General features: G+C 42.0%; 1 protein-coding gene across 1 annotated transcript; it reads right to left on the bottom strand.

Moving 5' to 3' along the window:
- Window positions 1-6,789: 6,789 nt before the first annotated feature.
- LOC148033022 (succinate dehydrogenase [ubiquinone] iron-sulfur subunit 2, mitochondrial-like) lies at window positions 6,790-9,953 on the bottom strand. The gene is made up of 2 exons (XM_087683726.1): window positions 9,072-9,953; window positions 6,790-7,136 (listed from the first exon to the last, which is right to left on the bottom strand). Exons 1-2 carry the CDS (start codon window positions 9,761-9,763, stop codon window positions 6,959-6,961), a joined length of 870 nt encoding a protein of 289 aa, XP_087539852.1. The 5' UTR covers window positions 9,764-9,953; the 3' UTR covers window positions 6,790-6,958.
- Window positions 9,954-25,937: the final 15,984 nt, after the last annotated feature.

The following is a 25,937-nucleotide window of genomic DNA, read 5'->3' as shown; positions in this document are numbered from 1 at the left end:
TAGACAAGCCTTTGTTCTAGTCTCGCTTTCTTATGGAAATGCCTTTCATTGTTGATTGCCCATCAAACAAGCTTCACATGGTCCCTTTATTTCAGTTACTATACAGGTAGGTGAGTAGGAACTAACGCCATGGTAATCTCTAGAACATACAACACATTTGAAAGCTTTTTAATTCCACCATTTGTAGGAATGAAGGAAATAATACATGTGCCCCTAGTAGAGCATTTGGCATTGTTGACAATCATCATAGTGATGGGTTCTTATAGAGGCTATATAGAATTGTATAGACCTTTCTTATTGGTCATGTGATGAGAGGTTGGGACCCAATAGTAATTCCAACTCTATTTTGGCCATATGAACTACCACCTCCTCTTGGATGAGAGATTGGGGGCTCCATGAGTAACTCCAAATCTACTTTGGCCATATTAATTGCCTCCTCTTTAATTTTCAAGGAACCTTTCTTTTCATTTGCCTTCTCAATATAGCATATTCCTTATTCATACAATACAAGCTTTCGAAACTTCTCCTTTCCATTCTTTTTCTTTTTCCCACCATTGCTTTTGGTGGAGAAACCTTCTTTTTCTTTGCCATGGCAAAGAATGCAATATCACTTTTGCTACCTTCTTAAGCTTTAGGCTACAACTCCTCTTCCATTAGTAATGCATAAAACTATTCAAATATCAATGATTGAGTTCTCACTTGAGCATTAAGCGATTTCACTAGTCTATCCAAATATGGTGGACAAATGCGAAGGCAGTATCGAGCTAGCTCCTTGTTGGTCTTTTATATCTAACACCAACCATCTAATTATGCAAGTTCTTAATATCGGTGATGAATGCTCTTGTTGTCTCTCCTTTTCGATTGAGCTAGTTCTATAGGTTTTGGATTATTGTTTGGTTTTGCATTTTGTACTAACTCTTCAATTCCAAACTATTGTTACCTTGGTTGTGTACTAAATCAAGGTCAAAATACTATTAGTATTACTTGTAACTAAGGCATACAAGTATCTATGTCCATTCATTTCCAAGCTCATAGTACATATAAGTATCTATGTCCATTCATTTTCAAGCTCATATTAGCTCATAGTTACAAGTAATACTCATAGTATTTTGACCTTGATTTAGTACACAACCAAGGTAACAATAGTTTGGAATTGAAGAGTTAGTACAAAATGCAAAACCAAACAATTATCCAAAAACTAGAGAACTAGCTCAATCGAAAAGGAGAGACAACAAGAGCATTCATCACCAATATTAAGAACTTGCATAATTAGATGGTTGGTGTCAGATATAAAAAACCAACAAGGAGCTAGCTCAATATTGTCTTCGCATTTGTCCACCATATTTGGATAGACTATGAGCTACTATGAGCCCCCAACATTGTCTCTAGAAGCTCATTACACTCTTCTATAGAGTGTAGTTGATACCATTTACCTTGCCTTCAGTGAAGTTAGACGAACAAATCCTCGATGTTTGGATCACCAATACAACAATACCACTTCTTAATGAACCCATCACTTCTCTTTGTTGTTGAAGCTCTTGCCTCTCTTTTCTTCAATTCTTAAGAGCCTCCTAGGCTTTGATACTATGTAAAAATTCCACAATGCACCGAATAGAACTTAAGCAAATAGTACAGAGTACACAATAAATCAAAGAAGAATAAAATTTTTGTTAATTATGAAATTAAGTAATGCAATGATAGCTCTATTCACCCACATGCTTCCACTATGAAGCTTAGATGGCAACAAGGTAGATTCTAGGTGAATAGCTTAAGGCTATAGCTAGATCATAAGTGGAAGGATAGATGATCATGATCTGAGAGGCTTCCCTTTTTATAGCGCATGAAGATAGTCAAGTTAGCTCGACCAACTTACAATATTGTTAGCCTTCACTAATCGAGTAGGGATTTTTCCCTTTACAGTCAAGTTAGGGTCGTTACCCCCAAAACCCTGTCAAGGAGGCTACTTGACTCCCTGAGACCCCCCAACTAGGAGCCGCTTATGTTGCTCCTAGTATGCAAAATAGGAGTCCTTGATAACGCCCACACCTAGCAACTCGATGCGATGTATGGATCATTGGTTGCACCTTATGAGGATAGGGCATTGAGCATATCTAACATGCTAGTTTTAGGGGTTGAGTTTAGCACACCACATCTATGACAAGTTGTCCTAAGGGCAAGGTGGTTAAGCTTTCACTTTCGAAATTCACTTCAGATGATCTTTTTGGCCTTTCTCTTGCATTTCTCTTTTTAATATGGAATCTATCATTGTAAATGATCCTAGAAGGCTACTCCCTTCTTTTTGTACTGAGCTCCGGTTATGACATCAATTGGGATTAAATTCATTCATATTCTGCTAAACTCCAAAAAAACTAAAGGGGGCGTAGGATATGGTTGCCTTGCTATATGATACTTTCCATTTAGGATAATTTGCAAAATATGAGTAATATGCATTTAACGCATCTTTGCTACACTTTGTTATCTCTATTTGAGTCCTGCCTTTATAGAAATTGTATTGCCATGTGGCTTAGTTGGCCATAATCCCAACATGCTGCCACTTCTTTTCATATATTTATGCCTAGTTCCTACCTTTGTAGAAATTGTATTGTCATGTGGCTTGGTTAGCCGTAATACCAACATGACACTAGTTCTTTTTATATTTATATGCCTAGTTCCTAACATCTTCCCAACAGCATCACTAGAATTGGTTGATAGGCCATAAGGATAATGTTGCCCTCATCATCATAAGTCACACAAGAGTTTTGGAGGTTTCATCCTCCAACGGTTCTTTGACATAGTTTGATGGCACATCACTAGGTGTAACGATTGAAACTAGTTGTAGGATTCCTGATAGATTTATACTAGCTATGGGATCAATGGGTCTAGGCAAGAGGGACTACTCTTCCATAAGGAAGTCCTCGATTGGCTTAGTAAGGATGATCAATGTAGACATAAACATATAGAAGTCTTCTTGGTGCATGACAACTAGCTGCGTTGTGACCATACCATCCACAATTGGAACAATTATAGGCCTAGATTCGAAACATTATGACGACAAGTGATTGCCACTACAATGAATGCATTGGGCATTGGTTTTGTAAGGTCTAGGTCTTAAGTTATGTACTAATTCAAGTTATTGTCTTAATCTTTCTAATTCTTGTAGTGGGTTGCCTTCTCTCCTTACCTCTCATTGTACACCATGATCACCCTGAATGGTTTGGTAACCAAACAATTTTAGCTAGGCTTTGTACAATTCCTAATTATGGATTCCATTAATAAAGAACGAGTGTTTTGATTGAGTTTCTTTGCCGCAAGGGTTCTCTTGTAACAACTTTGATCATTAGCGGCATAGTCACGAATGGCTTTTCTCTTTTTGGATCACCTTCACGAGCTTGATGATTAGATTACTAACACACCCCTCTTCGAAAAACCATTTGATGGACAAGTCTTTGAGTAAATCAAAGTCACCCTTTTTTTATGGGTTTTGACCTAGCAAATGAGCTTCTACCTTCTCTTTGGCATAACCCAAAAGCTCATGCCTTCTTATTGCAAGATTTGAGACCATCGGCCTTGCAAACTTGTTAAAACCACTCCACAAAGCTATCAAGCTCTTTCATTCATGCACAACAACAAGGATTAACACTTTGTTTCAACCACCAAAACCACAATATTTTTATAAAGAGACAAGATCATAGCAAACAATAGAGATATCTGAGGGCAACCTTGCCTTACAAACATTTTAAGTAGAGAAACATCTTGAAAACATCTATTAAAGCAAGCCAACCCTAATGCATTAAGTAGTAGTTCGTATACCATATTGCAAAATGCCAAAACCCAATTTTAACCATTGTCAACAACATAAAATCCCATCTAACCAAGCTATAAGAAGCAATGATTCAAGGACAATACCATATACAATATGCCTCATAGCATTCAAGGACAATACCATATACAATATGCCTCATAGCATTTCCACTTGTGCACAAAGCCAAACTATTTATACAAGTAACCTCTCCAAGCATACAACTTAATGGATCAGGCGAGTGTTAGATAACATCTTGTAACATACAATGACCAAGGTGCCTCTGATCCTTACATGTATCTCTTCATGCGTCTTGTGGGATCAACTTAGTCCCCTCAACATTCACATAAGTTGACAACCTGCTGGCAGCTGCTAGATTTTATGAACCTCATCGACCATAGCTAGACAATCTACATAATTCCCGAGTATTCTTAGAAAATCAGGCGAGTGTTAGATAACATCTTGTAACATACAATGACCAAGGTGCCTCTGATCCTTACATGTATCTCTTCATGTGTCTTGTGGGATCAACTTAGTCCCCTCAACATTCACATAAGTTGACAACCTGCTGGCAGCTGCTAGATTTTATGAACCTCATCGACCATAGCTAGACAATCTACATAAACCCCCGAGTATTCTTAGAAAAACACAATCAAAAGCCCATCCATCCCCAATGCTGGTGAATTATTCATCTTGTTGAGATGTTTTCAAAACAATCACCTTTTCTCTAGCTAGAAAACAGTGGATCCTATAAGCAATTTTCAATGCTTTAGCATAGCATCCAATCAACCACATCAAGCTTTTCCCTAATCAGCCAATGCACCTTGATCATCAGTCACCTTCAGGATTGTATTGCAACTGCTTGCAGACTGCCTTGGAAAAACATGGGCATCGAATAATCCCCCACCTTAAACAATTGTATTCAAAAAATATTGTGCATCAGTCCATTTCCACTTGAATTAGAAGCACAAAAACTAATAAGACCTACTATACATAATTAAGGATTCAACCAACCCTTACAGAGAAGTGAAGTACCTATAGGAGCATCTACATAACAAACAAAATTAGTAACTGACATGTCAAAGTTTGAGTTGCACTTTTATTTCCTGCCAACAAATGACATCAGTATTATGTTGACAAATTAGCCTCTTTAAAAGATCCTCTCTTCCCTGTAAGCAAATTCCCCTGTTGAGCCAGGGCTCCATACATAATTCTAAATCCAAGACCTTTTCCAGCCAGCTTCTTAAGAGAAAACTCAAACCTCAAGCCTGTCTTCTCTTTAACTTTTGTCCTTATTCTTCTTCTTACCAGAGCGGGAATATTCTCTATGTCAGCATGCCCCAACTCCAGTGCCTGATTGCCTTCACTAGGTTGAAACAGTTGCCTCATAACCTTGTCTAACCTATCAGCTTTCTAAAACTTAGCCTTATTTGGCACAGCCAATATTGATGAGTCCTTGGTGGTGGTGGCTGCAAGGGATTCATTATCTTTCATCCTCACATTTTACATTCTAGACTCTTGGCGCACTCTCCAGCAGAGTGATTGAATCTTGGGAAACATAGCATGCATCCAAGGACAAGGAGCAACATACTTTACATAACACAATTTCGAAACCCATAGCATCTTAGGTTCACAAAACCTCCAACAGTTCCACTCGTCTATCCTGCAAGGCATACAGCCTCCCATCGCCTCTCCAGCCCAGTTGAGGAGACACAAGTAACAAATTCAATGAAACCTTGCAAGGACAACCATATGGGGAACTCTGCAAGTAGAATATCATTTCGTAAGAACCCAGCCACTCTAGGCAAGGTATGAACCAGGTCACCTCTAAATTCCACTGAGCCTCCCAAAATCCCATCTTGTTCCATTTGAGAACCAAACTGCCTCAGAATCCTTTGCCCACAAACTTGGCAGGACATTACATTTGGCTCGGGGTATAGCCAATAATGCATTTACTGCAAACAATGCTTGTAAGTTGTGGCACCACCTAAGAATCAAGTGTTTATTCTTTGACATGCACAGCATATGAATCAAGCCCCATTCACACTTGATCTGTCTATCTCTGCACCTTGGGAAGGTGAATAACAGCATGCTCCTCTGCTCCCCCTTTGGCCCGTGCAGCACACATGCAACAGTGCATGCCTATATGGACAGGACCATGCTCATTGTTCCCCAACAATTCAAGATTCAAGCTTCAGTCCCACACCAAGGTAGGCACACTCCTATTTCTACAAGAAAATCTATTTAAGATGCCCAGTGCACCTATGAAGCATAATCTCAGATGTGCACTCTAGTCACTGCTATGGGTAAGTGTGAGTTTAACCAAACCCAAAGCCTCGAACTAGGCACCAAAGTAAAAGGGTATGCAGGAGAGAGAGTCTCCACCTATGCAAAGACCATATGCCAGTTTCTCTCAAGCTTAAAACTCCCATGGACTAAAAATTCCTCACATGAACAATCTTCCAGAAGGGGAATGAGCCCTCCAAATACCCTCACTTCTGCTAACTCCAGAATCCATGCAGACGAGATTCCAGACCTTTTCATACTTAATTGTTACTGCATTCAGAGCTTTTCCACACTCTAGATTCCAAATACTGAAAATTTAGATGCCTCAATATTATGCTAATAGCATGACTAAGCCAATTATAAGGTCCCACATGGATTTAATACTACAAAAATCTAGAAAACAAAGTCTAGCCCATGCTTTCAATACCTTCACCTTCAACATCCTAGAGATTTTACTTCATATAAAAACAAGAAGACTTGGCACAACCATAAAAACCTCAGCCACCTACCAAGACCAATGATAGATTATTTATGCTTCGTATCTTGTGATGAGACAAAAACAGGAGATTGAAGACATTATTAATGTCAATTCATTTAGTGTTTGATAAACGGAACAGGAATATTCTGTGAATGTCTTCCAAGTGCACTAAAGTGTCGTGCAAGGAAGAATATGTTAGTTGTCCCAAAGTTAGCAGCTGCAGAAGTATTCACAAAACTTTTATTCATAAATGTAAAAGTAGAGCTTGTTGTAAAGCTTCATTAACTTTCCAAAAATAAAACTTCCATGATCCTCCTGAGCTTTAAGAATGAGCCTTTCACAACTAAGCACAAGTGTACAAGATTGTAGTGTATACTTCAAATTTTAGCCCTGATTTAAGGTGCTCCAACCAGCTGTAGCTTCTTAATCTTCGAAATCTGCATTCCAGGATTCAAGCCTTTTGGGCATGCCCGTGCACAATTCATGATTGTATGGCAACGATACAGTTTAAATTCATCACAGATGGCATCCAGGCGCTCCTTTGTGTATTCATCACGACTATCAGCAATCCACCTGCACATCACAAAGATCAAAGTTACCTTGCAACACAACCAGGTGTAGAATTGCATAAGATATTTAAAAAAGTCAAGACAGCCAAACAAGAGCATGTACAATGCACAGCTGAGAAGAGCTGAGAGAGACAGACAGACAGACAGACAGACAGAAATACATGGTACATCTATTTAAGGTAACTAAACTTTAAAGTAGTAGAAAAATGCAAGCCTTATGTATACAATGACAGCAATTCTTGGCACAGTGGATGTGTGAATTAGAGTATCGCATAAATTAAAGAGCTAGTCTAATTAGTGTGATGTTTACAAGGGAAAATTTTAAGAAACTGTTCCTGTGTATATTATAGAATATATGCATGCGGAGTTGGAGGGGCCACAACTAACAGCACATATAAGTGATACATGTGACCAAGGGCTTAGGCCATTTAAAGCATGGGCTCCAGCCAATTATTGCATGCACAGGGGCTAGGGAGCCAAGTTGTGGCAGCATGCTACAGATTGATGCAATGGATCACAAAGAGGGCCGTGCCAATGCTGGGAGGTGAACCATGCAGCTCATGCACTGTTTTCTCTCTCTCCTCTTTACTGCGCAACTGCTGAAACCCTAATTTGCAGCTCAGACCAGCAAGTGCTGAAGTCTTTACGCTGGTGACTTCACTTCAACATTACTGCTGAAGCATATCTTTCAGCAGTATTAATATTATGCCCAAAAGCACTGGTTCATCTCCTCTAATCTTTGTCTTGTTCCTATCTCTTCCTTGATTTCAGTCCAGTGCTGCAGCCCAGAAGGGATGGTACAAGTTCTACAATTCTTTCACTATTCGAGAGCTAATTGGCACCCAGCTGACCCACAATGCTAAGGGGATCTACTCTAATTTCTGGGCATCTCTTCCTAACATTTGATGTCGTGACAAATGGAAGCAATGAATGAATAGGCCTTCTTTTCTCACCAAGTTGCAGTTCATATGCAGCAGGTCAGCAAGGTTAAGGTCTTCCTATGGACCTGCTCAGGATCTTGAGACAAAATCTGGGACGACCCTTCAAGAACATTACTACACTTAGGTCTGAGTTACTTGATCATGGAATTCTCGCCCTATTTGGAGTAAGAACTCTGTCCATGGCCAATTTCTGATTTCTAGATCTTTCCCTGCAATTCTTTCTACAGTTACACAAGATCAAGCAAGCAAAAGATCAACAGGCACTGCAAAAGTGAAGTTACAGTACCACACCATCAGAACCACACCACAATAATCAGGCTTCCTAAAAATTAGAATCTGCTATGGAGGTCCGATTAGCTTCATAACACTCCTACCTATCCTTTGGCTCAGAGGGAGCATAGTGGTCGCTCCTCTCCAATGTATGGGCAAAATCCGTGCCCATATTCAAGGACCAGCTTGGAGCTAAGGCATTTTGTACCCTCTGACTCCTATAACCTCTAGTCCCGCTCAGCTGCAAGGCAAGTGGTGCAAACCAGGCTAATCCTCCTTTACTTCCAACTGCAAGGCAGGTGGTGCAAACCAAACTAATACTCTTTACTTCCAAATGCAGAAGGGTGTGTGCTCGATCTTAATTCATTTCAGCAAATATGCGTGTGTGTGCACACAAGCGAATGCATGCACATGCAAACATGTGCTGTGTGATGTTTTGCTCAAGCGTGCCTACATACTAGCTTTCATCGTTGGACACAGCACTGCACAATAAATGGTATAAACCTGAAAACCATGCGTAGACTTCATGACCATGAGCTTGGTCTTGATTCACAGGCATACACATCTGTTATTGCTCATCTCAACACTGGATCACCCCCCAGTAACCAACCTTGTACAAGGATTATTGTACGTTGATGTTAAAAACTAGAATTGTTCCTTTTGTTTGAAACCTAGCAGTATTGTGCATTCAGTCTATAGATCCACCAACTAAAAAAGCCAAGACTTGCCTGTGAGCATGAAGAAGAGCGGCCGGACCCAAGTACGACTCAGGATTCCACCAGTAGCTAGGGCAAGATGTACTGCAGCAGGCACAAAGTATGCACTCGTACATGCCATCCAGCTTTGCACGATCCTTCTTGGACTGCAGATGCTCCTTGCCAGGCAGGGCTGGCTCCTTACGCTTCAGCCATGGCTCAATGCTTTTGTACTGGTTGTAGAAATTGGTCATGTCGACCACGAGGTCCTTGACAACAAACATATGCGGGAGCGGAGAGATAGGAGTCTCCTGGCTAGGGTTAGGATCGATCTTGGTGAGGCAGGCCAGGCCGTTGCAGCCATTGATGTTCATGGCACACGAGCCACAGATACCCTCCCGGCACGAGCGGCGGAACGTGAGGCTGGGATCCACCTCGTTCTTGATCTTGATGAGGGCGTCCAGGACCATGGGGCCGCAGTCGTTGGTATTGATGGTGTAGGTCTGCATGTGCGGTTTCGCACCATCGTCGGGGTTCCAGCGGTAGATGGAGAATTTCTTGAGGTTGGAGGGCTTGGTGACATGGGAGGGGGAGGAGGAGGCCTTGGATGCGGCCTGCTGCGGCTCGGATGCGGCAGAGGTGGAGGTGGCTCGGATGAAGGACAACAGGCTGTGGCTGCGGTTAGGGTTTCTCAGAGCATGGGAGAGCTTGGATGCAACGGACATGGTGACCCGGGGGGAGGGGGGGACAAAGGAAAATGAGTGTGAGTATGGATGCGTGTAAGTGTAAAAACGCAGGAAAAACTAAAGAGAGAGAGAGAGAGAGAGAGAGAGAGAGAGACGGGGAGAGAGAAAAACGATGAAGATACACAGAATCTGTGGAGAGAGAACGTGGAAACCACAGGAAAGCCCAGGCCCGATAGGGCATAGAAAGTGACGAATGCTGTGAAATCTCTTTTTGAGGCGGTACCGACTCAGCTAAAAACTTCCACCAATCGCGAAGCTCCACGCGTACTACCGACGACGTGCCCCATATGGGGCCTTACCGGACTACCTGTGTGGTGTGGGTGATAGGTCGTCGCTCACGCGCACGAGCTTCTCACCACAAAACCCTCGTAACGTTAAATAAATTTGTCTACAGATGGCAGCTTTCGATAAGATAAACGACGTTATGCAGCATGCTATCGGAGGGTAGTTACACACCAGATGACAGACCTCCAACCCCTTACTTTACTTTGAGTATGAACATACAATTTTTGAAACTCACACAGACATGGGCACAAAAGCTTTATGCAACAAAAAAATATATTTTATCAAAAAGTAAAAATTATTAGATCTATTGCTTTTTTTATTGGTGGTTGCACCTTTGTCCATCACTTTACAAATTGAGCACGTGACACTCCTTATGAAAAAGTAGGCAGGGAGTTTACATGTTTAGCAAGTAAACAACAGGTCGTGTCTTCTTCGGTGTGTAAAGCATTACGGACGCCCAACCCTTGAATTAGTACTTTTATTAGTTAACACTTACAAAGTGGTGTCTTCTATTTGGTATGTAACCATCCTGAAACATGTCATAGCCACAATAGGATTTTACTAGAAGCTCACCAATTTGCCCTTGATGCTTAAGAGAGAGGTGGAAGCTTTTGTATATGTTAACAAAGTATCTAAGACAAGTCATAACTATAATGGAATTTGACTGAAAGATCACCAATTTGCCCGTAATTCTTAAGAATGTAGAAGCTTTTGTATTTTTAATGGCAACCAAATCCCTTTCAAGTCAAAAGGTGTCCGGCATGGGTACCCACTAAGCCCCCTTTTGTTTGCTATAGCCACCCATCCTCCATTGTGTATGTTGGAGAAACTCACTAATTTAGGTCATCTAATCAAAATTAGGTACAAAGGGAAGTAGTTAGCTAAGCAAGGCTTTGCTAACAATTTACTCATGATGTTGAAAGTCACGAAATCCAACTTGGATAAGGCAGTGGAAGTATTAGACCTCTATGAGAGAACCTTAGGCTCTAGAATCAATCTCTCCAAAAGTTCTCACTAATCAATGTTATAATGATTTGACAATGCTTGGCTAGAATGGAAGAACCACAAGGAGAGAGTAATTTTTAATATATCTAGGCTTTCCTTTAAAACATGTAAGCAACTAAATCTCATAAGGCTAAGTGGGTATTGGACAAGTTGACGAAGAAGGTGAGTAGTTGGGCATCTACTACATGGCCTTTGAGATTTTAAAGCTCTTAGTCTATTTCACAATATTAGTTTTATCTTCCACTAGCAACTTGGTCCATTGAGCTATAGAAAGCATGGGACTCCATACTCGATAGATTCCTCTATGGAAAATTAGGCAGGGATAGGTATCTTTGCCTTAATTGCACTGGAGAATTTGTGAATAACTTCAAACTTCTCATGAGGCAAAGCCTTTGTAAAAAGATCTACCAAGTTACTCAAACTTGGCATGTAGACTAAGTTGATCGATCCTACAGAGTCCTGACATAATAATAATGCACCTCTATGTACTTAGGATGAGCATGGAACACTTGGCTCTATGCACTACCAATGTGCTTTGATTGTTAGTGAAGATAGTGATGGTAGATAAGTATCCAATGCCCAAATAAAACAAAAGCTATTTGAGCCAAATAAACTCAATTGTAGTTGTGAAAGCTATCCTATATGCAACTTCACAACAATAAAGTAGCCACCACAGGGATTGTTTCAACCACAATATACATGAGTTGACAAGCATGAAGCAAAAAACACTTGTGAATAGATGAGTTTCATAAGAGTTAAAATCTTAAAAAACATATAAATATGGTAGTAAATAAATGATCCCCCTTGGGATAAAACAACCCAAGGTGTCAAATACCACTCAAGTAGCAAAAAAATATGATTCACTATGTGCAAATGCTTGGTACTTGGGATATATTTAAACTTGCTCATCTATGAGATTGCAACTTGAATGTTAGGCCTCATAAATACATAAATCAACTATCCAATAGCTTGCTAATAGAGAAAGATATCAAAGCAATCTTTGACATCATGTAGGCTCAACTTCAAACCTATCAAGAGTAGCAATAGTCTTGCGATTCTCAAGACCGAATCTCTACAATAATGTCTCAAGATACTTTGTTTGGTACAAATCTACACCTCCATCACACTTCTAAATTGAATATCAAAATAATGATGCAATAGGCCCAAATATGATATGTTAAAAGCCAAATTCAAGTCAACCTTGAAATCACCAATATGTGTCTTATTAGTGAGTAGCATGTCATCAATATAAACCATGCTGATTAGAGGCACCTCACCCTCATGTCTAATGTATAAGGTGCTCTCAATTAGACTATTTTGAAAATTATATCTAGTCAAGTATACATGTATCTTCTTATACCAATCCCAAGATGTTAATCCTAGCAAAAATATATGAGGGGAGTGAGCCCAGTGTCGTGCCGCTACGCAACAGTGTGAAAAACCATGGATTGCATCATCATTTAGGTTCCTTATTGATCTAGAGAGTCAATGCCATATTAGTCATTATTAGTGTCAGTATCCATAGTATGGATGGTTAAAAAATACAAGATTTTTGGACAATTTTAGCCTATTTTTTATATTTTAGATATTATTTATTATAAAATATCCTAAAAAGGTGTAGAAAACTTCTAGAAGAGGGTGACATGCAAAAAGCACGTTGCTTTTCAATCAATTTGGGAGATCTCATGTAAAAAGAGGGGCTTCTGAATTTGCATGGCACGCGATCTGTAATACCCCCCTAGCCACCGCCGAATAGGTGGCGAGAGGAAGGGGGTTGATGAGAAAGCTAAGGCAGGAGGTGTTGAGATATCGAGCTCCACTCGTGATATGCCAGGGTGATCGTTGTGCATTTATGTCACCGACTTGTCAGTTGCAGATGCGGTTGGTACACCACCCATGAATAATAGCTAGATGATAGCTATCCTTATCTACTCTAGTTCGTGGCTCAGTTAGTATGCCACCTTAGTTAGTTGAGTTTGGTTTTGAGACCCATATATAGGGTTCTTCTATTTCTATATACTAGAGTTCTTTTGGCTTACACAACTAAGAAGAGGAAAACTATTTTCAGCCTCCACCCTTGTGTGTATTCCCCCATTGTGTAAGCAAGAAAACTACAAGTGAGACTCCTTCCTTCTCTCCCACAATCTTGACATGGTATCAGAGCCTTATTCGTGGTAAGGAGCTCAAGAAAGCAAGCCAAGCTCGCGGTGTTCTGGTAAGAGGAGTAGTGTTGCTTTCATTTTTTCTATTTTGGGAGCAGATCTCTGCAGGTAGCACAGCCGGAAATTGCAAGAGTGCATTGTCTCAGGTTGAGACGCCCTTCGCGGTGAAGCAACATGGTAGTATATGCCGCGGGCGAAGGCTTTAGCCCTCGGCGACCCTTTTTTTTTTATTTGAGGCCATTTCGGGGCCTGTTTTGGAGGCGGAAGTTTTCTGCACGCACTCAGAAAAAGGCCCAGTTTTATGCTGTGCAGCCATTGTTCTACAGGTCGGTGAAAAGTTACTGTAGAAATTGCATCGTATGCCTGTGCGCAGAGACATTGTGAGTTACAGAATCATCCTTGTTGCCTGTTGATGCAAAATCGTCACTAGGAAGTGACTGTGTGGTCAAATACCACTTTTGTCAGTTTTGCAGATTTGCCCTTGTGAGGCTGAAGCTGTGTTCTTTGCAGTGACAGAATTTTTTGCAGTGTTCTATAATGGCGTCTGATTCTCTTTCATAGATTGTCACTGAAAAGCTTGACAAGAACAACTTCCAAGCATGGAAGTTCAGAATGACGAATTTCCTTATGGGAAAAGGATATTGGGAATTTGTTGCAGGAAATGAAGAAGAACCAGTTCTTCCTGATGTTCCCAATCAACAGCAAATGCACGCATTTAAAGCATGGCATGAGAGAGCCAGGAAAGTTATGTACTGGCTGTCTATCAGTATTTCAGACTCTATGATTGTGCATATTCAGGATGCAAGTACGCCAAAGGAGGCATGGGATACTTTGTCAAAAATGTAGAGCACAAATACGCAAGCCAGGAAAATGCAGCTCAAGCAAGAGTTGCATAATGTGCAAAGAGAAAGTATGAGCATCAATGACTACCACATGAAGGTGAAGAAGATTGCAGATGCACTTGCTTCCATTGGGTCGCCAGTGGAAGATGATGATTTAGTTTCCGAAACCTTGAATGGTCTAGGAAAGGATTATGCACAGTTTCGGACATCCATTTCAGTTCGTGAAAGATTTTCTAATTTTGAGGAGTTGATTGCTCTTCTAATTTCTGAGGAGCAGAGAAATGGTGGTGCATCTTCTTCAGGAGGAACTTCAAAAGAAACTGTCTTCTACTCAAATGCTGGAAGAGGTAGAGGCAGAGGTAGAGGAGGCCGATTTGGAGGCCGTGGTAGAAATCAGAATATGCAGCAAACTCAAGAAAACCAGTCCTATGGAGGAGGACCTGGTAACTCTAGAGGCAGAGGGAGCCAAAGAGGTCGTGGTAGATGGCAAAGAGGCCAAAATGCAAACAGCAAAGTTGAATGCTACTACTGTGGTAAAATGGATCATATGACTAAAGACTGCTATAAAAAGCAGAATGACATCATGAATGGGAAATTGCAACAAGGGAATTATGCATCTTCTAGTAGACAGGGTGATGACAGAAATGAGCATTTGTTTATGGTGCAGCACATGAACAATTCTGTGACAAGTGCAGAAGAAAGCAACGATGTATGGTATGTTGACTCAGGTGCATCAAACCACATGACAGGTCAGGCAGAATGGATGGAGGATGCAAGGAAAATGGAAAAACCAGGATTTGTGGAGACTGGTGATGATACTGCACATCCTATTGTGCAGATTGGAAAAATTCCATTGTCTATGCAGGATGGGAAAAAGAAATACCTGTCCGATGTATTTCATGTCCCGAATATCACCAAGAATCTGGTTTTTGTTGGTTAAATGGTTGAGCAGGGCTTGCAGGTTAGATTTAATCCTCATGGATGCTTTGTTGAGGATATGAAAAATAAAGATAGCTTGATAGCAAAAGGAAAGAAGAATGGCAGAATGTTTACCTTGGATGCAGACATGTCTGAATTGAGTGCAGCAATGTTTGCACATGGGACCGGTGTAGTTGCAGATATTGATATCTGGCATAAACGCATTGGTCATGTTAATGTACAACGACTTAAATCAATGCAGGCCCAAAATATTGTTGCAGGATTGCCCAAATTCAAGGTTGCAGAAATGCATAAGGTATGTGAAGCCTGTCAGTTTGGAAAACAGGCAAGGAAACCATTTCCTAGACACGTTCAAGAGAGTAAGAAGCCATTGGAATTAATCCACTCTGATGTGTGGACTACTAAAGCTGCATCTCTTGGAGGTTGTCATTATTTTGTCACTTTTATTGATGACTGTAGCAGAAAAGTTTGGGTGTATTTTATGAAAAAGAAAAGTGAAGTTTTTGGGCATTTCAAAACTCTTAAAGCTATGGTTGAAAAAGAAACAGGTCTGTAAATAAAATGCCTAAGGTCAGATGGAGGGGGAGAGTACCTCTCAAATGAGTTTGCAAGGTTCTTGTAGGAGCATAGCATAAAGCAGCAATATTCATGCAGTCATACCCCACAACAAAATGGAATTGTAGAAAGGAAAAACAGGCATATTGGAGAGGTATCTCGTGCCATGCTCAATGAAAAAGACTTGCCATACTTTTACTGGGCTGAAGCAGTTGCTACAACAGTCTACATAATGAACAGGACTCCCACTGCAGCAATACATGGGATGACTCCAGAGGAGAGGTATACTGGTAGGAAACCAGATATTTCTCATTTAAAATTTTTTGGTTGCATTGCCTATGTTCATGTGCCAGATAAGTTGAGATCCAAGTTGGATCCAAAAGCTGAGAAGTGCATCTTTATTGGTTACTCTCTACAGCAGAAAGGGTATAGATGCTATAACCCTTCTATTCGTAAGTTTACAGTGAGCAGAGATGTTGTTTTTGATGAGATCAATAGCTGGTATAAACCAATAAATGTGATTGATGATGTAGATGCACAAAGTGGTAATGCTGCACAGAATTCACAGCAGTAGTCACAAAATATTACTGGACCTGGAGCGTCCTCTAGCAGTGGTTCACATTCTTCGCCATGGACAGGCAAATTGAGATCAGGAGAATCTTCTCAAAGCAATGTAGATAGTGGTATGCAGGTATCACGAAAAGGAAAAGAGAAGGTAGATCAGCCCATGTTTGATGTGAATGCAGGTCACTCTTATGTGGATGGTGAATCCAATGGCTCAGAATAGAGCATTGATGATGAGTTGGGTATTCCTTCTATTGTTACACCTGGAGTAAGGAAGACCAGGGATGTTTTGAGAGCACCTGGGAGTGAACCTACTTTGCGCAGGTCTATCAGAGCTAGGTATCCTGTGGATAGGCTGAAATATGATGGATTTACAGCCATTCACTATGCCTATATGGTCAAAGTGATACAGAAACCAGAACCCACTTCTTTTGAGCAAGCCATGGGAAAAGAAAAATGGGAGAAAGCCATGGATGAAGAAATGGATGCCTTGGAAGCAAATGCTACATGGGAATTGGAACCTTTGCCTAAAGGTAAGAATGCAATTGGCTGTAAGTGGGTTTACAAGGTGAAGCACAATGCAGATGGTTCTGTGAACAGATACAAGGCAAGATTAGTAGTCAAGGGGTATGCACAAACATATGGCATTGATTATGAAGAAACATTTAGTCCGGTTACAAGGATGGCAACTGTAAGAGCAGTCATTGCTATGGCTACATGAAAGGGATGGTCTTTACATCAGATGGATGTAAAGAATGCCTTCTTGCATGGTGATTTGCAAGAAGAGGTCTATATGGAGCAGCCACCAGGTTATGTGCATGCTGTTCATTCTGAGTTTGTTTGCAGGTTGAAGAAAGCCTTGTATGGCTTGAAGCAAGCACCTAGAGCATGGTCTGACAAGATAGGACAGTATCTTGTCACTATTGGCTTTCAGATTTCCAAGGCAGATTTCTCACTTTATGTGAGAAAAACAGAGAAAGGAATTATGCTATTTGTCATTTATGTTGATGATTTGATTATGACAGGTGACAGTGATGAAGATATCCTTCATGTGAAAATGCTATTGAAGCAAAAGTTTGAGATGAAGGATTTGGGAGAGCTGCGTTATTTCTTGGGCATTGAGGTGATTAGATCACCAAGTGGGATACAGCTCCTACAGAGGCAGTATGGATTGGACATGCTGTCCAAATATGGGATGATAGACTGTAAGCCTATTTCAGTTCCTTTGGACCAGAATGTGAAGCTGAGCACAGATGCAGGTGAGCTTCTGGAAGACCCTACTATGTACAGACGCATAGTAGGAAGTTTGATTTATATGATTATTACTAGGCCAGATTTGAGCTATGCTGTTGGATTGGTAAGTCAATTTATGCAGGCTCCAAGGAAATCGCATTTGGATGCGGCTAGACGCATACTCAGGTATGTGAAGTCCACATTGCAGTATGGACTATTTTATGAGACTGGGATTCAGATACAGTTGCATGGATACACTGATGCTGATTGGGCTGGTAGTATTTCTGATAGACGATCTACCAGTGGATATGTGTTTTCTTTTGGGAGTGTTGCAGTCACTTGGAGCAGCAAGAAACAGCGTACAGTTGCCTTGTCGAGCATAGAGGCTGAGTACAAGGGTGCAGCAATGGCTGCATGTGGGGTAGCTTGGTTGCATAAGCTACTTTATGATATGCATCAGCGTATAGATGGGCCAGTTGTCATTTATTGCGACAACATGAGCAGTATACACTTGGCAAATAACCCAGTCTATCATGCTAGAACAAAGCACATTGAGGTGCATTATCACTATGTGCGGGAGAGGGTTTTACTAGGTCTTATTGATCTAGTTTATGTCAGCACAGAGGATCAGGTAGCTGACATATTTACGAAGGCATTGGGCGCAGACAAGCTGCACAAGTTCAGAGACCTGCTTGGTGTGCAGGAATTGGGATTGAGCTCGAGGGGGAGTGTTGAGATATCGAGCTCCACTCGTGATATGCCAGGGTGACCGTTGTGCATTTATGTCACCCACTTGTCAGTGCAGATGCGGTTGGTACACCGCCCATGAATAATAGCTAGATGACAGCTATCCTTATCTACTCTAGTTCGTGGCTCAGTTAGTATGCCACCTTAGTTAGTTGAGTTTGGTTTTGAGACCCATATATAGGGTTCTTCTATTTCTCTGTACTAGAGTTCTTTTGGCTTACACAACTAAGAAGAGGAAAACTGTTTTCAGCCTCCACCCTTGTGTGTATTCCCCCATTGTGTAAGCAAGAAAGCTACAAGTGAGACTCCTTCATTCTCTCCCACAATCTTGACAGGAGGAACGGGCAACATCGATGAGGGAGGGCCATCTGCAGTTGGCATGGAAAAGAGGGAGACGATGTGATGTCAAGGGAGGAGGAAGCCATCGATGATGACAATGGAGGCTGCAGATGAAGACGGTGAGTGGAGGGATGAAGACCACCACGAGGTGGTGACGAAACCAATGGGGGGAGGGCACATGTGTGTCACTTCTCTTCCCCCCTCCTCCCCCCCCCCAATAATAACCTCTCCCCCCCTATAAAACACCTCCACTTCTCTTCCCCCCCTGCTACCTCTCCCCCCCCTTCCCCCCCCTTCCCCCCCCCCCCCTCCCAAATAATAACCTCTCCCCCCCCTATAAAACACCTCCCCCATCATAGGGAAAGGGAGACCACCTATGTTAACCCTCAAACGAACAAGGTGAAAAAGATGGAAAATCTAAAGTAGAAGACAAGACCAAGGCAAAAGTGAAACAGAAGACAAAGGAGCGCCAAGAAGAATCTGGAAACACAAGAAGTGCAGAAAAGTCCTAAATTAAGGAAAAACGTGCATGAGAAAAAGTGAAAGTCTATACTATTGTAAAAAAGCGCAAGGCGCACCATGGTTTATTTTAAGAGTCCCGGGCTCCCACCTGTGCAATTTGTAAATGTAGAAGGGCAATGGAAAGGAAGCTCGGAAGATAGAAGGACAATGGGAAAAAGGGCCTAGGCCATGGCTGACCATGTAAAAAAGGGGATAAGGGGATGACTACCCAAAAGGGATTTAGGGTTTTGTATATAAAGTTGAAAAGTGAATGAGAAGCTCATTCTTGTGTGTGGCCAAAAGTGACTCTCCTCTTCTTCTTCTTCTTGCTTGCTTGCTCGAGCTTGTGCTTGAGAGAGGGAGAGTGAGAGTGTGAGGGAGTGAGTGTGTGAGGGTGAGGGACCATGGAGGAGAAGCTCTCAATCTTCTCCTCTCTTCTTTTCTTCTCTTCTCTTGTCTTGTCTTGCTCGCAGCAATGGAGCTTGGAGTGGGGAGCTTGAGGATGGAGCTCGCTTGAAGCTTGCACTTGGATCGTGGAGCTATCGGAGTGCTCCGGAGAGGAGGTAACTCGATCCGGCATGGAGGTAAGCTCACTACACCTGTAGATAGATAGCCCGTTGGCTATGTGAGAGGTAGCCATTAGTGCTCGGTTGGAACGCTTGAAACAATAAGCGGTCCATGGGTCTTGGCGGTGAAGCGAGAGCTCCCACATTTTGGTTCCATTGCCGGGACCAACGGATTCAAGCCTTGAGCGCTTGCATGCTTCGAATCGAGCATCGAAGTAAGGGTTTTCCCCGAACCAGTGCTTGAGGTAGATAAGTAGGAAGCGAGGGAGTTTGAAGACGTATTCGATCTCCTTAGCAAGTAGGTTTTTGGTTTTTTGGATTTGGGAAAGCATGTTGGAGTAGTGTAGGCATTTTTCTTGTGATTCGGATGCATTAGGGTAGGAAAAAACAAACAAAAACAAAGGAAAATAAGCGATAGGGTTCTGCTGTTATAATAGGGCATAAGGGTTTGATTCGTTTGCTGATTTGCATTTTGGATTTTATTTGCTATTCCAGGTATACTCTTCCCCTCCACCCATAGCTTTGATCTGGAGGTGCGTGCGATAGGCCATAGCCTAAGTCATGTGATTTATTGTTATGCCGACCAAAATCGCACCGCATTCGGCTAGTTCGAGTGACGATGATTTTGGGCCGAGTCCCAAAATCGGCCCTCGGCCCACTACCACTCGGACGCCTGTTAATCCCAACACGAAGAAAGCAAAAGGAAATAAAAAGACGCAGGTCAAAGACGGAAAAAAAGGGTAGCCCGACTGAAGAAAGAAGAGGAGAAAAGGCCAAAAGTGCAAGGGCAACCTTAAAAGTCCAAGGGAAATGCAAAAGGGGAAAGGTGCATTTTAAAATATAAAGGCGCACCCTGAAATCTTGTAAAAGAGTGCCAGGCGGTGGAAAATCTGGAAAGCTAAAACAGAAGATAAAGACAAAGGCCAAGGCAAAGAGAAACGGAAGATAAAGGCACACGAGGAAAAGCGCGAGTCAAACTATTGTAAAAGAGCGCAAGCGCATCATGGTTTAATTCAAGGAGCGTCGGGCTCTCACCCATGCAATTTGTAAATGTAGATGGGTGGTGGAAAGGAAGCTAGGAAGATAGAAGGACAATGGGAAAAAGGGCCTAGGCTACGGCCGGCCATGTAACAAAGGGGAAAAGGGGATGACTGCCCAAAAGGGATTTAGGGTTTTGTATATAAAGTTGAAAAGTGAATGAGAAGCTCATTCTTGTATGTGGCAAAAAGTGGCTCTCCTCTTCTTCTTCTTCTTCTTCTTCTTCTTGCTTGCTTGAGCTTGTGCTTGAGAGAGGGAGTGTGGGAGTGTGAGGGAGTGAGTGCATGAGGGTGAGGGACCGTGGGGTGGAGAAGCTCTCCATCTCCTCTTCTCTTCTTCTCTTCTCTTCTCTTCTCTTGTCTTGCTCGCGGCAATGGAGCTTGGAGCTTGGAGCGGGAGGATCGAGCTTGCTTGAAGCTTGCACTTGGATCGTGGAGCTACCGGAGTGCACGGGAGAAGAGGTAACTCGAACGGCATGGAGGTAAGCTCACTACACCCGTAGATATGGATGGCGCATCGGCTATGTGAGAGGTAGCCATTAGTGCTCGGCTTGGAACGCTTGAAACAATAAGCGGTCCGTGGGTCTTGGCGGTTGAGCGAAAGCTCCCACATTTTGGTTCTGTTGCCAAGACCAACGGATTCAAGCCTTGAGCGCTTGCGCGCTTCGAATCAAGCATCAAAGTAAGGGTCTCTCCGAACCGGTGCTTGAGATAGATAGGAAGTGAGGGGGTTGAAGATGGTATTTGATCTCCTAGGCAAGGATGTTTTTGTTTTGTTTGAGGTTTATGTTGTGCGATGGAGTAGTATAGGTATTTACTTTGTGATTTGGATGCGTTAGGGTAGGAGAAAACAAGGAAAAACAAAGAAAACAAGCACCAGGGTTTACTGTTGCAACATAGGGCAAAAATCGTGCAAGAATTGGCAAAACGCTTGCTAGTGATGCCTAAGATCGGCATGTGAGTGATTGGGGGCACCAACACCATGCCCGGGAAGGGGTATAAGAGCCAGGAGGCCAAGGGAGAGCTCATTTGTGACTGTTCAGTTTGAGAGAGAGAGAAAGAGAGAGAGAGAGAGAGGGAGCCATTGCACGATCTGCCCCGATCCAACCATTGACGGGCCTATCGCGCTAATCAGGTACATGAAACCCTTCCTCTATCATTCTAGATAGGACCTGGAGGTTCGTGCTTGGAATGGTTGAGTAAATCACAAGAATCGAGCAAGATCGGCATCGCGCTGTTTCCGTCGCACCGCATTTGGCTCGTCTGAGCGGTCGCTTCTGGGCCGAGTCCCAGAATCGGCCCTTGGCCCCTTACCATTCGGCTGTTGAGATATGGAGCTCCACTCGTGATATGCCAGGGTGACCGTTGTGCATTTATGTCACCGACTTGTTAGTTTTGTAGATGCGGTTGGTACACCGCCCATGAATAATAGCTAGATGACAGCTATCCTTATCTACTCTAATTCGTGGTTCAGTTAGTATGCCACCTTAGTTATTTGAGTTTGGTTTGAGACCCATATATAGGGTTATTCTATTTCTTTGTATGAGAGTTCTTTTTGGCTTACACAACTAAGAAGAGGAAAACTGTTTTTAGCCTCCACCTTTGTATGTATTCCCCCATTGTGCAAGCCTGAAAGCTACAAGTGAGACTCTTTCCTTATATCCCACAATCTTGACATGGTATCAGAGCCTTGTTCGTGGTAAGGAGCTCAAGAAAGCAAACCAAGTTCGCGGTGTTTTGGTAAGAGGACCAGTGTTGCTTTCATTTTTCTGTTTTGGGAGCAAGTCTCTGCAGATAGGTAATACAGCGGGAAAGTGCAAGAGTGCATTGTCTCAGATTGAGATGCCCTTCGCGGTGTAGCAAGAGGGCAGTATATGTTGCGAGAAAGAGCTTTAGCCCGAGGTTGCTCTGTTTTTTTGATTTGAGACCATTACGGCGCCTGTTTTGGAGGTGGAAGTTTTCTGCACGCACTCAGGAAAAGGCCATGTTTTATGTTGTGCGACCACTGTTCTACAGGTCGATGAAAAGTTACTGTAGAAATTGCATCGTATGCCTGTGTGGAGAGACATTGGGAGTTACAAAATCATCCTTGTTGCCTGTTGATGCAAAATCGTCACTAAGAAGTGACTATGTGGTTAAATACCACTTTCGTCAGTTTTGCAGATTTGCCCTTGTGAGGTTGAAGCTGTGTTCTTTGCAGTGACATAATTTTTTGCAGTGTTCTATAATGGCGTCTGATTCTCTTTCATAGATTGTCACTGAAAAGCTTGACAAGAACAACTTCCAAGCATGGAAGTTCAGAATGACGAATTTCCTTATGGGAAAAGGATATTGGGAATTCGTTGCAGGGAATGAAGAAGAACCAATTCTTCCTAATGTTCCCAATCAACAGCAAATGCAAGCATTTAAAGCATGGCATGAGAGAGCCAGGAAAGTTATGTACTGGCTGTCTATCAGCATTTCAGACTCTATGATTGTGCATATTCAAGATGCAAGTATGCCAAAGGAGGCATGGGATACTTTGTCAAAAATATATAGTGCAAATACGCAAGCTAGGAAAATGCAGCTCAAGCAAGAGTTGCACAATGTGCAAAGAGAAAGTATGAGCATCAATGACTACCACATGAAGGTGAAGAAGATTGCAGATGCACTTGCTTCCATTGGGTCGCCAGTGGAAGATGATGATTTAGTTTCTGTGACCTTGAATGGTCTAGGAAAGGATTATGCACAGTTCCAAACATCCATTCTGTCCGTGAAAGATTTCCTGATTTTGAGGAGTTGATTGCTCTTCTAGTTTCTGAGGAGCAGAGAAATGGTAGTGCATCTTCTTCAGGAGGAACTTCAAAAGAAGCTGTCTTATACTCAAATGCTGGAAGAGGTAGAGGCAGAGGTAGAGGAGGCCGATCTGGGGGCCGTGGTAGAAATCAGAATATACAACAAACTCAAGAAAACCAATCCTATGGAGGAGGACGTGGTAACTCTAGAGGTAGGGGGAGCCAAAGAGGTCGTGGTGGATGGCAAAGAGGCCAAAATGCAAACAGCAATGTTGAATGCTACTATTGTGGTAAAATGGGTCATATGGCTAAAGGCTGCTATAAAAAGCAGAATGACATCATGAATCGAAAATTGCAATAAGGAAATTATGCATCTTCTAGTAGACAGGGTGATGATAGAAATGAGCATTTGTTTATGGTGCAGCATATGACCAATTCTGTGACAAGTGCAGAAGAAAGCAACGATGTGTGGTATATTGACTCAGGTGCATCAAACCAGATGACAGGTCATGCAGAATGGATGCAGGATGCAAGGAAAATGGAAAAACCAGGATTTATGGAGACTGGTGATGATACTGCACATCCTATTGTGCAGATTGGAAAAATTCCTTTGTCTATGCAGGATGGGAAAAAGAAATACCTGTCCGATGTATTTCATGTCCCGAATATCACCAAGAACCTGGTTTCTATTGGTCAAATGGTTGAGCAGGGCTTGCAGGTCAGATTTAATCCTCATGGATGCTTTGTTGAGGATATGAAAAATAAAGATAGCTTGATAGCAAAAGGAAAGAAGAAGGGCAGAATGTTTACCTTGGATGCAGACATGTCTGAATTGAGTGCAGCAATGTTTGCACATGGGACCGGTGTAGTTGCAGATATTGATATCTGGCATAAACGCATTGGTCATGTTAATGTACAGCGACTTAAATCAATGCAGGCCCAAAATATTGTTGCAGGATTGCCCAAATTCAAGGTTGCAGAAATGCATAAGGTATGTGAAGCCTGTCAGTTTGGAAAACAGGCAAGGAAACCATTTCCTAGACACGTTCAAGAGAGTAAGAAGCCATTGGAATTAATCCACTCTGATGTGTGGACTACTAAAGCTGCATCTCTTGGAGGTTGTCATTATTTTGTCACTTTTATTGATGACTATAGCAAAAAAGTTTGGGTGTATTTTATGAAAAAGAAAAGTGAAGTTTTTGGGCATTTCAAAACTCTTAAAGCTATGGTTGAAAAAGAAACATGTCTGCAAATAAAATGTCTAAGGTCAGATGGAGGGGGAGAGTACCTCTCAAATGAGTTTGCAAGGTTCTTGCAGGAGCACGGCATAAAGCAGCAATATTCATGCAGTCATACCCCACAATAAAATGGAATTGCAGAAAGGAAAAACAGGCATATTGGAGAGGTATCTCGTGCCATGCTCAACGAAAAAGACTTGCCATACTTTTACTGGGCTGAAGCAGTTGCTACAGTAGTCTACATAATGAACAGGACTCCCACTGCAGCAATACATGGGATGACTCCAGGGGAGAGGTATACTGGTAGGAGACCAGATATTTCTCATTTGAAGATTTTTGGTTGCATTGCCTATGTTCATGTGCTAGATGAGCTGAGATCCAAGTTGGATACAAAAGCTGAGAAGTGCATCTTTATTGGTTACTCTCTGCAGGCAGAAAGGGTATAGATGCTATAACCCTTATACTCGTAAGTTTACAGTGAGTGGAGATGTTGTTTTTGATGAGATGAGTAGCTGGTATAAAACAGTAAATGTGTTTGATGATGTAGATGCACAAAATGGTAATGCTGCATAGAATTCACAGCAGCAGTCACAAAATATTAGTGGACATGGAGTGTCCTCTAACAGTGGTTCACATTCTTCGCCATGGACAGGCAGATTGAGATCAGGAGAATCTCCTCAAAACAATGCAGATAGTGGTATGCAGGTTTCACGAAAAGGAAAAGAGAAGGTAGATCAGCCCATGTTTGATGTGAATGCAGGTCACTCTTATGTGGATGGTGAATCCAGTGGCTCAGAACAGAGCATTGATGATGAGTTGGGTATTCCTTCTATTATTACACCTAGAGTAAGGAAGACTAGGGATGTTTTGAGAGCACCTGGGAGTGAACCTACTTTGCGTAGGTCTACCAGAGTTAGGTATCCTGTGGATAGGCTAAAATATGATGGATTTACAACCATTCACTATGCCTATATGGTCAAAGTGATACAAGAACCAGAACCCACTTCTTTTGAGCAAGCCATGGGAAAAGAAAAATGGGAGAAAGCCATGGATGAAGAAATGGATGCCTTGGAAGCAAATGCTACATGGGAATTGGAACCTTTGCCCAAAGGTAAGAATGCAATTGGCTGTAAGTGGGTTTACAAGGTGAAGCACAATGCAGATGGTTCTATGAATAGATACAAGGCAAGATTAGTAGTCAAGGGGTATGCATAAACATATGGCATTGATTATGAAGAAACATTCAGTCCGGTTACAAGGATGGCAACCATAAGAGCAGTCATTGCTATGGCTGCATGAAAGGGATGGTCTTTACATCAGATGGATGTAAAGAATGCCTTCTTGCATGGTGATTTGCAAGAAGAGG

This window comes from Lygodium microphyllum, chromosome 8 (assembly GCF_053477565.2).
Source record: "Lygodium microphyllum isolate KBCC chromosome 8, Lygodium_microphyllum_v1.1.10, whole genome shotgun sequence".
NCBI classification, from domain to species: domain Eukaryota; kingdom Viridiplantae; phylum Streptophyta; class Polypodiopsida; order Schizaeales; family Lygodiaceae; genus Lygodium; species Lygodium microphyllum.
This window is presented reverse-complemented; position numbering and strand designations above follow the sequence as displayed.